Source organism: Otolemur garnettii, unplaced genomic scaffold (genome assembly GCF_000181295.1).
Source record: "Otolemur garnettii isolate 467f Iridium unplaced genomic scaffold, OtoGar3 scaffold00020, whole genome shotgun sequence".
NCBI lineage: Eukaryota > Metazoa > Chordata > Mammalia > Primates > Galagidae > Otolemur > Otolemur garnettii.
The window spans coordinates 18082844-18096606 of NW_003852415.1; the positions used below are offsets into that span (position 1 = coordinate 18082844).

A 13763-nucleotide genomic window follows, 5' to 3' on the forward strand; every position below is an offset into this window, starting at 1 on the left:
AACCATACTTTAAAGGTGGTGCCTGTTACTCAAGGAGTAGGGTACCAGCCCCATATACCAGAGGTGGTGGGTTCAAACTCGGCCCTGGCCAAAAAACTGAAAAAAAAAAAAAAAAAGCCATATACTTTAAATCTCCCCAAAATAGAATCTAATAGTCAATATTAATTTTGAGGTTTTTTTTTTTTTTTTAAGAGATAGAGTCTCACTTTATCCCCCTCAGTAGAGTGCTGTAGCATTCAGGTGCCCACCACAATGCTCAGCTATTTTTTTGTTGTTATTGTTGCTGCGGTTTGGCCAGGGCCGACTTCGAACCCGCCACCCTCAGTATCTAGGGCCGGCACCCTACCCACTGAGCCACAGGCACTGCCCTGAGGTATCTTTATTAATAGCTATAATTAAATCTCTTTCAAAGTCCAACAACTCCAATTACATCTATTATATTGATGTTGAAGAAAATGGCAAGTACATAAAGTTTTCCCATTAATGATAATTTTGATCAAAAACTCCAATTGTGAGAAAATCAGACATTCCAGGAAGAGAATTTATAATCAACAACATGTTTTTTAAAAGTTTCTAAACTACCATCCCATATAATTAGCATCTTTTATCACTACCACATGGGAATCCTAATTTAACCTGCAAGATACAAAAAGTTTCAACTGTCAGTATTGTGACCACTATTCAATTTTTGGATTTTGACATTGCTGATAATACTTTATTCAGTCACTTCTTTCATTATATAGGGATCTCAGACAGAGTCTATACTGAAAAATGTAATTTTAAGCAAAAATACAAATACCGAACCAAAGATAATAAACCAAAATTTGACATCAGTATTTGTCAAAGATAAAATAGTTCTGAATGAGAAAATTCAATTTTGAAAAACTAAAAATGTAAAAACCTCTCAATATAATAAAAGAGACACTCCTTTGTAAATCAAAGCAAAAGAACTTCTGGAGGGCTTGGTACCCATAGCTCAGCAGTTAGGGCACAAGCCACATACACTGAGGCTGGCAGGTTGGAGCCTGGCCCAGACCTGCTAAACAACAATGATAATTGCAACAAAAAAACAGCCAGGAGTTGTGGCAGGCGCCTGTAGTTCCAGCTACTTGGGAGGCTGAGGCAAGAGAATCGCTTTAGCCCAAGAGTTTGAGGTTGCTGTGAGCTGTGACACCACAGCACTCTACCAGGGCGACATAATGAGGCTCTATCGCCAAAAAAAAAATAAGAACTTTCAGACTCTAAGTCTTAGACCTTAAAAATCCAGTGCTTACTTTATACAGAAAGTAAAGAGTACTATATTATAATTTTTTTTTATTTAAAAAAAATTTTTTTGAGACAGAATCTCAACTTTCATACCCTTGGCAGAGTGCTGTGGCATCATAGCTCACAGCAACCTCAAACTCTTGGGGCTCAAGTGATCCTCTTGCCTCAGCCCCCCAAATAGCTAGGACTACAGGTGTCCACTATGAAACCCGGCTATTTTTTTTTTAGAAATGGGGTTTCACTCTTGCTCAGGCTGATCTTGAACTCATGAGCTCAAGTAATCCACCCATCTCAGCCTCCCAGAGTGCTAGGATTCCAGGAGTGAACCACCACACCCAACCTAGATCATAATTTCTTAAAGTTACAAATAAAACTCAGAGGCTAAATAATCTTTGCAGCATTCCACCCTTGTCTTTCCCAAGAGCTGATGCCCACTTGGGTCAGTCTCTACTGTAAGCCTGCACATCCCAGTTCCTTACTTGTTCTTGGCTCCTCAGGAAGAACTTTAAGAAATAATCATTTAGGAAAAAGCTATTTCTAGATGGCTGACTTGAATAGCAAGGTTTTGTTCTTGAGTTATCTTTTATTGATTTAACTCAACGCACTCTTGCTTAACTTTATTTTCTTTTTATTTACCATTTTAAATTTTACTTATTTATTTGTATTTATTTTTAATTTTTTTTTTTGAGACAGAGTCTCACTAAGTTGCCCTGGGTAGAGTGCCATGGCATAGCTCACAACAACCTCAAACTCTTGGACTCAAGTAATCCTCTGGCCTCAGCCTCCCAAGTAGCTGGGATTACAGGTGCCCACCACAACACCAGCTATGTTTAGAGACAGCATCTTGCTCTTTTTTTTTTTTTTTTTTTGAGACAAAGTCTCACTAAGTTGCCCTGGGTAGAGTGCTGTGGCATCACAGCTGACAGCAACCTCAAACTCTTGGACTCAAGTAATCCTCTGGCCTCAGCCTCCCAAGTAGCTGGGACTACAGGTGCCCGCCACAACACCCAGCTATTTTTTTGTTGCCATCGTCATTGTTGCTCAGCAGGCCTAGGCCAGACTAGAACCCACCAGCCTTGGTGTATGTGGCCAGCACCATAACCACTGTGCTATGGACACTGAGCCCAGCATCTTGCTCTTGCTCAGGCAGGTCTCAAACTTCTTAGCTCAAACAATCCACCCGCCTTGGCCTCCCAGAGTCCTTGGATTACAAGCTGAGTGTGCCTGGTCCTATTTTTTTTTTTTTTTTTTTTTTGAGACTGAGTCTCACTCTGTTGCCCTAGCATCATCATAGTTAACAGCAATCTCATACTCTTGGGCTTCAGTGATCCTCTTGCCTCAATGTCCCAAGTAGCTGGACCATAGGCACGAGCTACTATGCCCGGCTAGTTTTTCTACTTTAAGTAGAGATAGAGTCTCACTCTTGCTCAGACTGGTCTCCAGCTCCTGAGCTCAAGCAGTCCTCCTGCCTTAGTCTCTCAGAGTGCTAGGATTATAGGCATGAGCTACCATGTGTGCCTATTTATTTATTTATTTAGACAGAGTCTTACTCTGTTGCTGTGGGTAGTGTGTCATGGCATTATAGCTCATAGCAACCTCAGACTCTTAGGTCTGAGCAATCTTCTTGCCTCAGCCTCCCAAGTAGCTGGGATTACAGGCATGCACCACCATGCCAGCCAGTTTTTCTACTTTTTTTAGTAGAGATAGGGTCTCACTCTTGCTCAGACTGATCTTCAACTCCTGAGCTCAAGCAATCCACTCGCCTCAGCCTCCCAGAGTGTGAGGATTATGGCATGAGCTACCACACCGCCCTGGCCTATTTTTTTTTAAATATATATATATATATATATTTTTTTTTTTTTTTTTTTTTTGAGATAATGTCTCCCTCTGTTGCCCGAGGCTAGAGTGCTATGGTGTCATCACAGGTCACAGCAACCTCACACTCTAGGGCTGAAGCAATCCTCCTGTTGTAACCTCCCAAGTAGCTGGGACTACAGGGATGTACCACCACTTGGCTAGTTTTTCTACTGTTAGTAGAGACAGGCTCTTGCTCAGGCTGATCTCAAACTCCTAAGCTCCAGCAATACCCCTGCCTCACCCCCCAGAGTGCTAGGATTATAGGTATAAGCCACCACTCCTCACCTAAAACACCTTTGTTGGTTGAGGTATAACTGACATGCAATAAACTTAAGTAATATTTAAAGTATATAATTTGAAACATTTTAGCATTTGTATACTATACACCTATGAAACCATGACTACAACCATGGTTTCATAACCCATGTCTGACTGCCAGGTTTCCTATGCCTCTTCTCCCATCACATCCATGTAACTAACTACTGGTGGATCTGTTTCTGTCATTATGGATTAGTTCAATTTTTTTAGACTTTTGTATCAATGGAACTACATAGTAGGTAGTAGTTTGTGTCTGGCTTCTCCTTTCAGCACAATTATTTTGAGATTTATTCATGGTGCTACCTATACCAATAGTTGATTCCTTTTTATTGTACTAGTTGATTTTCTTTCTTTCTCTTTCTTTTTTTTTCAGAGACAGAGTCTCACTGTGTGGCCCTCAGTAGAGTACTGTGGCATTACAGCTCACAGCCCTCAAATTCCAGGCTTAAGCGATTCTCTTGCTTTAGCCTCCTAAGCAGCTGGGCCCATAGGCACGCACCACAACACCTGGCTATTTTTTGTTGCAGTTGTTTAGCTGTTGTTTAGTTGGCCCAGGCTGGGTTTGAACCTGCAACCTTCGGTGTATGTGGCTAAGTGCCATAACCACTGTGCTACGGATGCCAAGCTACTAGTTGATTTTCAATAACCCTCTTTCAAAGACTCAAAATTCCAATATAATGGAATTTAACTTATTCTGTTTCTTAAAATAGCTTGCTCAGAACACATTCCATGTCTTTGTTAAGAAGTGATTTTTTTTTGCAGTTTTTGGCCGGGCTGGGTTTGAACCTCCAGCATATGGGGCCAGCACCCTACTCCTTTGAGCCACAGGCACAGCCCTATTAAGAAGTGATTTTATGTAGATTTATCTATTACATGGCATTTAGAATCGTGTGAATAACCTTACTATACAAAACCCAACATAGTTGAATGTTTTTATTCATGCCTGATCCTGTTTCAGGCTTTTTGACAGTACTATGCTAAATATAAATATGTTAATGTAATAATTAACTGACAGAACATATCCATCACGTGAAAACCCATTTAAAAGTAACCACATTTGCATTATCTTCATGCAGAATTTCTCTTACGATACAGTTTAATTGTATATGGTTATCACAAATAAATATGTAAGAGAAAATGATACTATTTTTTAAGATGGCAAATTCCTATCTACCAAGATTGAAATCATACCACACCCACATTACTGGTCAGTTTCCTCTTTCTTTTTTTTTTATTTGAGACAGAGTCTCACTATGTCGCCCTCAGTAGAGTGCCGTGCTATCACAGCTCACAGCAACCTCCAACTCTTAGGCTTAAGCAATTCTCTTGCCTCAGCCTCCCGAGAAGCTGGGACTAGTTTCCTATTTCAAAGGCATCAATCCCTCACATTTGAGTTTTGAATGGAGTGTAGAATGAGAAAAAAGATAGGGAAGGAGGAGAAATATTACCTGTTTTCCTAATTTTCTAACTGTAAACCAGTGTTCTTTATAATTGCATATAAATGATCTTTCATTTCTAGAAAAAAATACACAATATTAAGTTGAAATATTGAGTTCATATTCATTTACTAGAAAGTATTATATAAAATTTGTGATAATTCAAAGCTTGTATTTACAGTTCTCATTGATTTTTACAAACTTACACAATTGTATGAGCCCTGCACAATAACCTAGTTATGCCATGCCAAAATAATAGCCTCACATACTACTCAAGGGTCAGTATTATGGCCAAAGCACTGGGGTGTCAGGAAGGCTCAAAGAGTATATGCTCATGGACATCAAAAAGGTGAACTTGGGGAAGAACTGTAATCCTAGCACACTGGGAGGTCAAGGCCAGAGGATCACTTGAGGCCAGGAGTTTGAGATCAGCCTGGACAATAAAAATCTGTATAAAAATTAAAAAATAAAAAACTTTGCCAGGCATGGTAGTGCACATCTATAGTCCCAGCTACTCAGGAGACTGAGGCAGGAGGATCACTTGAGCCCCAGGGGTTTGAGGTTGCAGTGAGCTATGATGATGCCACTGCACTCTACTTCAGGCAACAAAGTGGGACTCTGCCTCATTGAAAAAAAAAGGTGAAATAGTAAAGTCTGAGGGAATGAAACAGGAAGTAGGGAATATCAAAACAAAAGCATTTAAAATATACTGTATTTCTCTGCTTTAAGAAAGCATAACTTTAAAAATCAAGTTTAGGAAAAGATATGTAGGAAATACAAAATAAACTCTTACATAGGATCGATCCTGAGCCTCTGATATTCTGGACTGTTGAACAGAATTAGCTCTAAACCCCAAACTTTCAACGCATTGCTTATAACCTGTTAAAAAAAAATAGCAACTTTTTATGAGCTAAGCCATTCAATTCTAAATTTAAGTAGTATAGCCATGTTAGTTATCTAAACAATCATTCTTAATGTATAAATGAAGATGAATATGGTCTAAAAAATATTTATGTACAGGTATATCACTAAATCCATAAATAACGTACACATATATAAAGAATGTTTTTTATACTACATTTCTAAGATGTTCCAGAGAAACACACCTTGATGAAATCGCCTGAAAAATCCAGATGTGTATTCTATCGAGTAAGTGCTATTCTTAAAACTATTCCACAATAAGTCTAATAACTTGGCTCCTGTGGGTGCTCCTTTAGAAAGTTATATTCAACTCACTACCTATGTCTAATAAAAGAAGTTCTCTCTGGGTATTTAAACAGAAAGTTTCATGTGTTTAGATTTCTCTAGTTGTAGGTTTGTAACTTGTAGAAAAAAACAAAAGGCAAAGCTGATTTCAAACTATATGAGGAACAAAAAAGGAAATTTTGGAAAATTCACTGCCTAGCCTTCAAGGTAGCCAACAAAGAAACAAGTGAACCAGGTATTAGCACACACAAAATATGAATGCACCAAGTGGACAAATGTGGTCTGGCACCAAGAACGGCACAGCACAGACAGGAAATGGTGAGAGCTGGGCCAACTCTGACTGCTGATCCTAGCCCTGCAGTAGCCATTATCCGTTAACAGTGGCACAATGAAGCACAGCATGGAAAAATATAAACAAATATATGTACGGAAGTAGGTTCCTTAGGAGAGGTTCTGAGAGAACTCTGGATATATCTCACAGTATTAGGAACAGAACAAGAAATACCTACAATAAAAGAATCTCACAAGTACTTATATATACAATGATAGGGAGCTATAATTAAAAAAAGAATCTCACAAGTACTTATATATACAATGATAGGGAGCTATAATAAAAAAAAAAAAAAAAGCCACAAACCACAGGAAGGAATCTAGTCCTGGTAGGCTGATCTAAACAGAAAGTACCAAGGTATTGCATTTTCTCAAATTTACCCAAGAAACAATAAGTTTGAAACAATGTGACTTATCAGAATTAATGTTATTAGCATCCAGATGTAAGTTTTAAAGCCCTCCTCCATAATGAAGATTCTGTGTTAATAGTTCAGTTGGTTAGAGCACTGTACTAAAATGACGATTCTACAATCCTGATTTTCATGTTTATCTATATAAAACTTTAGCACTCAAAAGCAGTGGTCTCTAGCCTTTTTGGCACCTGGGACTGGTTTCATGGATGAGAGTGAGGAGGTGGGACAGGAGGCAGAGCTCAGAGGGGCAACAGCAGTAAACACAGATGCAACTTAGCTCACGAGCCTATACTCACCTCCTGCTGTGTGGCCCAGTTTCTAACAGTCCATAACCAGAACTTTTTTGGCACCAGGGACTAGTTCATGGAAGATGATTCTTCCACAAACTGGGAGTGGAGGGCAGGGAGGGCATGATGGACAGGAGGCAGAGCTCAGGTGGTGATACTGTGCAGCATGGTTTCTAACAGGCCATGGACTGGTACCAGTCCACTGCCAAGGAGTTGAGCCAAAACTCTAGAATCTAGTCTTATATTTTGTATACACAATCTACTGGAAGAACTTCTGAAGGTCACATCGTTACAGTGACTACATAAACAATGCTTAATACATTCTGGTTACTACTCACCTGAATAGAGAAAAACCCACTGTCATCCATATTTCCAGAAGGCTGCTGTTCATTTTGATAGGTAGTTGAAGCGGAGTGGGGGTAGGGAAAGGACAAAAATGTCATTAGTGTGCATGTTTAAAATATCATCTTGTGTATTCCCATTTACAAAGTCAAGAATAGAGTTGTTAATTAACCAGACGATTAACCAGACAATCCTTATAGAAAGAATGTTCTTTAACAGTATCCATGTTTTCTTATTTTTTATTTTTTAGAGACAGAGTCTCACTTTGTCACCCTTGGTAGAATGCCATGGCATCACAGCTCACAGCACCTCCAACACTTGGGCTTAGGTGATTCTCTTGCCTCAGCCTCCTGAGTAGCTGGGACTACATACAGGCGCCCACCACAACACCTGGCTATTTTTTGTTGCAGTTTGGCCAGAGCCGGATTCGAACCCGCCACCCTTGGTATAGGGGGCCAGTGCCCTACTCACTGAGCCATAGGCACTGCCCAGTATCCATGTTTTTTTTTTTTAAATGTGACTTAGTGTGTTTAAAAACAGTACCTGTAAAAATGTGCGATAGTCTTCACTAGTGATGCCTCCTTCTGCCATTCTCATTCTCTCTTCTTCATCTAGCTGGTGTGCAATTGAAGATAACTCTACGGGGCTAAAATACTCTCCTTGCAACAGATTATTCAGGCAATGCTGAGCACAAAGGGAGCCTTCTTGCTAATATTTCCAAAAGAAAAAGTTCAAATGTGATTTATTAAACAGATTTGTACAGTATCTTCCCCTAAAAAATTTAATCATTAACTTTTAACATAGCAAACTGAACCATTTTAGCTTTACAGGAGCATGATTAACATGAGTACATGCAATTTCATTTGTTCATGTGTATAATTCTTACCATTAATAAAACTACTAATAGTTATATGATCAAAAACTTAAAAATGATTTATTTTAAACAAATATCATCTATCCAAATACCATATTTACCTAAAAACTACTATATAAAACATTTAGCCTCTCTCATTTTCAGTACCTAAAATAAATATATCTTTGGAGATTCTACAGCAAATTACCTGTATGATGAAAGGAAATTTTAATCCCTAGAGTATTCACTCATTCATTCATTTTTTGAGACAAGGTCTCACTCTGTGGACCTAAGCTAGAGTTCAGTGGCCTCATCATAGCCCACTGCAACCTTAGGCTCAACAGATCTCCTGCTTCAGCCTCCTGAGTAGCTGAGACTATAGATACACACTACTACACCCACCTAAATTTTCTATTTTTTCAAAGAGATGGGGTCTTGTTCTTGTTTAGGCTGGTCTCAAACGTAAGGCCTTAAGCAATCCTTCCACTTTGGCCTTCCAAAGTGCCAGATTACAAGCATGGGCCACAGTGTTAGCCTTAAAATGTTTATTCTTTTAAAAAATAAATCTATGCTATCTAAATGCTTATTCATGGAATTTCAAATTTCAAGAATTCACACAGGTCAGAGAAAAATCTGTTCTATGTTAAGACTTATAGTTGCAGAGCTGAGGTTCTCTCTTCAGGGAACTCTACAGACAACAGAATTCTTCACACAATCTTCTGTAGAGATTCTGATTCTGTTTCTCTACAGAATCTCTGTTTTCTACAGAAACAGAATCTCTACAGATAACATTACGTGTGTATGTGTAATGATTACACATCATTACATAATGTGTAATGAATGCAACTGTCCCAAACAACCCTATAGCTCACTCCTGGACAAGACAGCAAGAGGGAGCACACCCAAATTCAGCTCCCCATGAGATCATTGGCGTCCTCATGGGAGATGAGTAAAAACTTCCCATGGGTCCAGGGTCTCCAGGTGGTAGGCAGCAGGTTTTCTCATACAACTGGCATCCTGAATCCAACTCCAGGCCACCTGGCACTGAGTAGACTGCTTGTCACCCTCCTCACCCCAACAATGTTGTCTTCCCATCTTGCCCTGTAAGAAGGAAGACTCACAGATGGATGAGATCCCTGCGAACACAGACCCCAGGTTTGCCTCTCTGAAAGATGATGACAGATAGAAGAACATTTTCTTCTCCAGCTAACCTTGGTCCTCTAAGTTCTCTCTTTCCCCTATAAGGTCTATTCCTCAACCCAATCTATCTAATATCATACGATTTATTCTGAGTTATGTCATATGGGAGATAGTGACCCTAAAGAGTACCACCTTGCAAGACAGGTATTATTCCTAATGAATCAATTTTCTAGGAACAAAATTCAGCTGCTAAGAAAGATAAGGGTTTGTGTATATGATAGAATAAGAAGGTAGCATTGAGACAATCTGTGTCTGAAACAAAGGGCTAAGATCAGTGCACCTGCATAATTTGGTAAGAAATTAGTAGCTTGGAGTTAGAGAGCCCAGCAACCCTCAAGTCACAGCCATAATAGTGACTTTGTTTCCACCTTTTTCCTTCTACTATATTTTCTACTACCAGAGAGCAACTCCTACTGAATAATATGTGAATTAAAGGGACATACAGATGTTCTACTTATATTCCATTGAAAAATAGGGAAGACAAACAAGCATTTCACAAGAGTAAAGTCAAATGGCTAAACAGAACAAAAAAAGGTGTTCAACTTCATTAGTCATTAAGGAAATGTAATTTAAAACCACAATGTGTTTACTACTACAAACTTTCCAGAATGGCTAAAATATTGGAGAGGATTAGAGACAAAGCTTAATATATACATACCCTGTGATAATAGCAATTCACTACTAGGTACATAATGCAAACAACAAAAAATGCAAGCATAGGTTCATCAAAAGATATGTATAAAAATGGGGTTTTTTTCTTTGTCACTCTCAGTAGAGTGCCATGGTGTCACAGCAACCTCAAACTTTTAGGCTCAAGTACCTGCCACGACACCTGGCTATTTTTAGAGACAGGGTCTTGCTCTTGCTCAGGCTGGTCCCAAGCCTGTGAGCTCAGGCAATCCACCCGAGTTGGCCTCCCTGAGTGCTAGGATCACAGATGTGCACCACCACCCCTGGCCTTTTAAGAAAGTTTATAGAAGCACTATTCATAATAGCTCCCCAAACTAGAAACTAGCCAAATGCATAGTATGGATTACACCAGAAGAGAAATCACAAAGTAATGCTACGCAACAACAAGAATGAATTAATTACAACTCTCTGGAACAATATGGATCAATTTCTCAAACATTAAACAAAAGAAGACAGACTCAAAGTGATTTTCTGTTTTTTTGTTTGTTGTTCTGAGACAGTCTCACTGTGTCGACCTTACTAGAGTCCCATGGCATCACAGCTCACAGCAACCTCAAACTCTTGGGCTCAAGCGATTCTCTTGCCTCAGCCTCCCAAGTAGCTGGGACTACAGGTATCCACCACAACGCCCAGCTATTTTTTTTGGTTGTAGTCGTCATTGTTGTTTTTAGCAGGCCCGGGTCAGATTTAAACCCAAAAGCCCAGTGTATGTGGCTGACTCCATAGCCACTGAGCTACAGGCACGGAGCCCACACCAGTGATTTTCAACCAGTATACAGCGAGAGGATCTTAGGTGTGCCACAAAAATTTTTAAAGATCATCAATTATTTTCAAAAGAAGTTCAAAGCATGGTAAGTATGTATTTTTTTACTCTTTTTCTGGGGATCACAAAAGTTTAACTATAGGTTCAAGTATGTTGTGAGATAAAAACAGTTGAAAAACACTAACATAGGTAGCGCCCTTAGCTCAGTGGGTAGGGCGCTAGCCACATGCACCAAGGCTAGTGGGTTTGAATCCAGCCTGGGCCAGCTAAACAACGATGACAACTGCAACAAAAAAAATCGGTGGGCATTGTGGCGTGTGCCTGTAGTCCCAGCTACTTGGAAGGCTGAGGCAAGAGAATCACTTATGCCCAAGAGTTCGAGGTTGCTATGAGCTGTGACGCCACAGCACTCTACCCAGCTTGAGACTCTGTCTCAAAAAACAAACAAACAACAACAACAAAAAAAAACCACACTGGTATACACTGTATGGGTCTACTCATAGCAGCTCAAAAACAAGCAAAACTAACCTTGATGCGCAATTCAGGACAGTGGCTATGTTTAGTAGGAATGGGGATGGAGAGTTAATACCTGAAGAACACATTAGAGAGGCTTATAGGATGCAGGTAAATTTTCTGTTACTTGACCTAAATGTTATTTACGTATGTATTCACATTTTGACTATTCATTGAGCTATACTCTGTTGTTTTTTTTTCTGTGTTTTTTTTTTTGAGATAGGGTCTCACTTTGTCACCCTCTATAGAGTGCCGTGGCCTCATAGCTCACAACAACCTCAAACTCTTGGGCTTAAGCGATTCTCTTGCCTCAGCCTCCCTAGTAGCTGGGACTACAGGTGCCCACCACACTATTTAGAGAGGGGGTCTTACTCAGGCTCAAACTGGTCTCGAACCCATGAGCTCAGGCAATCTACCCACCTCAGGCTCCCAGAGTGCTAGGATTACAGGCATGAGCCACCTGTACTTTTTTTTAAAGTAATTTATTTTATTTATTTATTTTTTAAGAGACTGGGTCTCACTATGTTGCCAAGGCTTCTCTCAGATTCCTGGGTTCAAATAATCTTCCCATTTTGGCCTCCCAAGTAGTTAGGACTACAGGCATGTACCCACCTTGCGTGCCCTAAGCTGTTACCATTTGTGTACTCCTCTGTGTGTTATCCTTAATTTAAACAAATTTAAACAAGGAAAAAGCCCCTGCTGTTCCTCACATCAAGAGCTACCTAATATGGTGACCTCACACTCGATTTTTTGGCAATAGTCCCAACACAAATGTTCTGTACTGCTGTCAGGCTGTATGCCTCAGTTTGGGATTCACAAACTATGGTGAATACTTAATATCATATTACAGAAAGAGAGACACCCAGCTTGGCGACCACAGCACAGTGGTTATATATACCAAGGCTGGCAGGTTTGAACCCAGCCCAAGCCCGCTAAACAACAATGACAACCACAATAAAAATAGCCAGGCTTTGTGGCAGGCACCTGTAGTCCCAGCCAGTGGGAGGCTAAGGCAATAGAAATGCTTAAGCCCAGGAGTTTGAGGTTGCTGTGAGCTGTGACACCTCAGCACTCTACCAATGGTGACATAATGAGAGTCTATCTCAAAAAAAAAAAAAAAAAAAGAAAGAAAGAAACAGAGACACCCAAATTTTGATTAAAATTTCACTATATACAAAACAGCTTTATATTATGAAAAATAAACACTTGAAATCAAACCCTGTCCAGGTAAAACCATATAGCTACAAGAAGTATTAACTTTTGTCTTTCTAATATAATTTAATGGAAGGAAAAAACTGTTCAGTCCAAAGTTAAAAATCACTTACATCATAAGATGGATCAAATTCTACAGGGACCAAAAAAACTGTACAATGACCCCACCTAAGAATATCTATTTTTCCTTCCCAACTACCACCCCAAATTATCCCCCAGCCATCTCTTTCTCATCAAGTTCTAACCAAAGCTATAATAACCAAAGTTCAGCAGTATCAAAATTCTATGATTTCAGACCCAGAGTTCAATGTTTTGGTTAGAGGATGAGTGAACTGCAGTTCTACCAAGATATTTCATAAAACCATAAAAGGGAACTACAACCAAACCTTTTCCCCACTACCCCCCAAGTTTTCAGGATCAATCTGAAACTAGTTCAGAAACCAAGTATACACGTTAGGGGAGCTCTGAGAAATGGGATAACCAGAGACACACAATCCATCCATCAGCACTTCTTCCTCTACTCTGAGTGCCCTCCCACCCCTTATTATGAGGTTCAGCAAAGCATCTGAGGAAAGGCAATGGCCAGCATTTCTAGAGCACTACCTGCCAAGGAAGCACTCTAAGTACTCATAATTCTAAGTCACGTTATTTTCCTTACACTATAGAGGAGGAGAGCACAGAGATATTAAGCAATAAGTAAGGAAGGATCATCCAACTAGTAAATGGCAGAGCAAGGATTCAAACTCGGGCAGAGGTTTCAAAGTCTGTGCTGTTACCACTTCTTCAAGTCACTTATTTAGAATTTGGCTTTTCCTGAACCTTAATTATCCTAATGATGGCCAATAGCCAGCAAACACAAAAGGGAATGACAAATGTCATAAAGTCAGTGCTCAGCATCTTTTCAAATTTTTCACTAATTTTAATTGTAAGCCCAACCAGTTTGGTTATCATTCTCAATTCACATTAAAAGTACTAATACAGGCTCGGCGCCTATAGCTCAACCAGCTAAGGCGCCAGCCACGTACACCTAAGGTGGCGGGTTTGAATCCCCAGCCCGGACCCGCCAAACAACAATGA

The 13763-nt window shown here is 39.7% G+C and overlaps 1 protein-coding gene across 2 annotated transcripts in view; it reads right to left on the reverse strand.

The window, feature by feature from the left end:
- The window catches only part of ATXN3 (ataxin 3), a 38366-nt gene that overhangs the window by 20844 nt on the left and 3759 nt on the right, over window positions 1–13763 (reverse strand). Inside the window, exons 2-5 of one of the 2 annotated variants that reach the window (XM_003786993.2) lie at window positions 7999–8163; window positions 7452–7496; window positions 5671–5756; window positions 4890–4956 (exon numbers count right to left, since the gene is read on the reverse strand). In XM_003786993.2, the coding sequence (XP_003787041.1) occupies window positions 4890–4956; window positions 5671–5756; window positions 7452–7496; window positions 7999–8163 (363 nt within the window). The remainder of the gene's footprint in view (window positions 1–4889; window positions 4957–5670; window positions 5757–7451; window positions 7497–7998; window positions 8164–13763) is intronic. The other variant, XM_023511550.1, reaches the window with a different exon arrangement.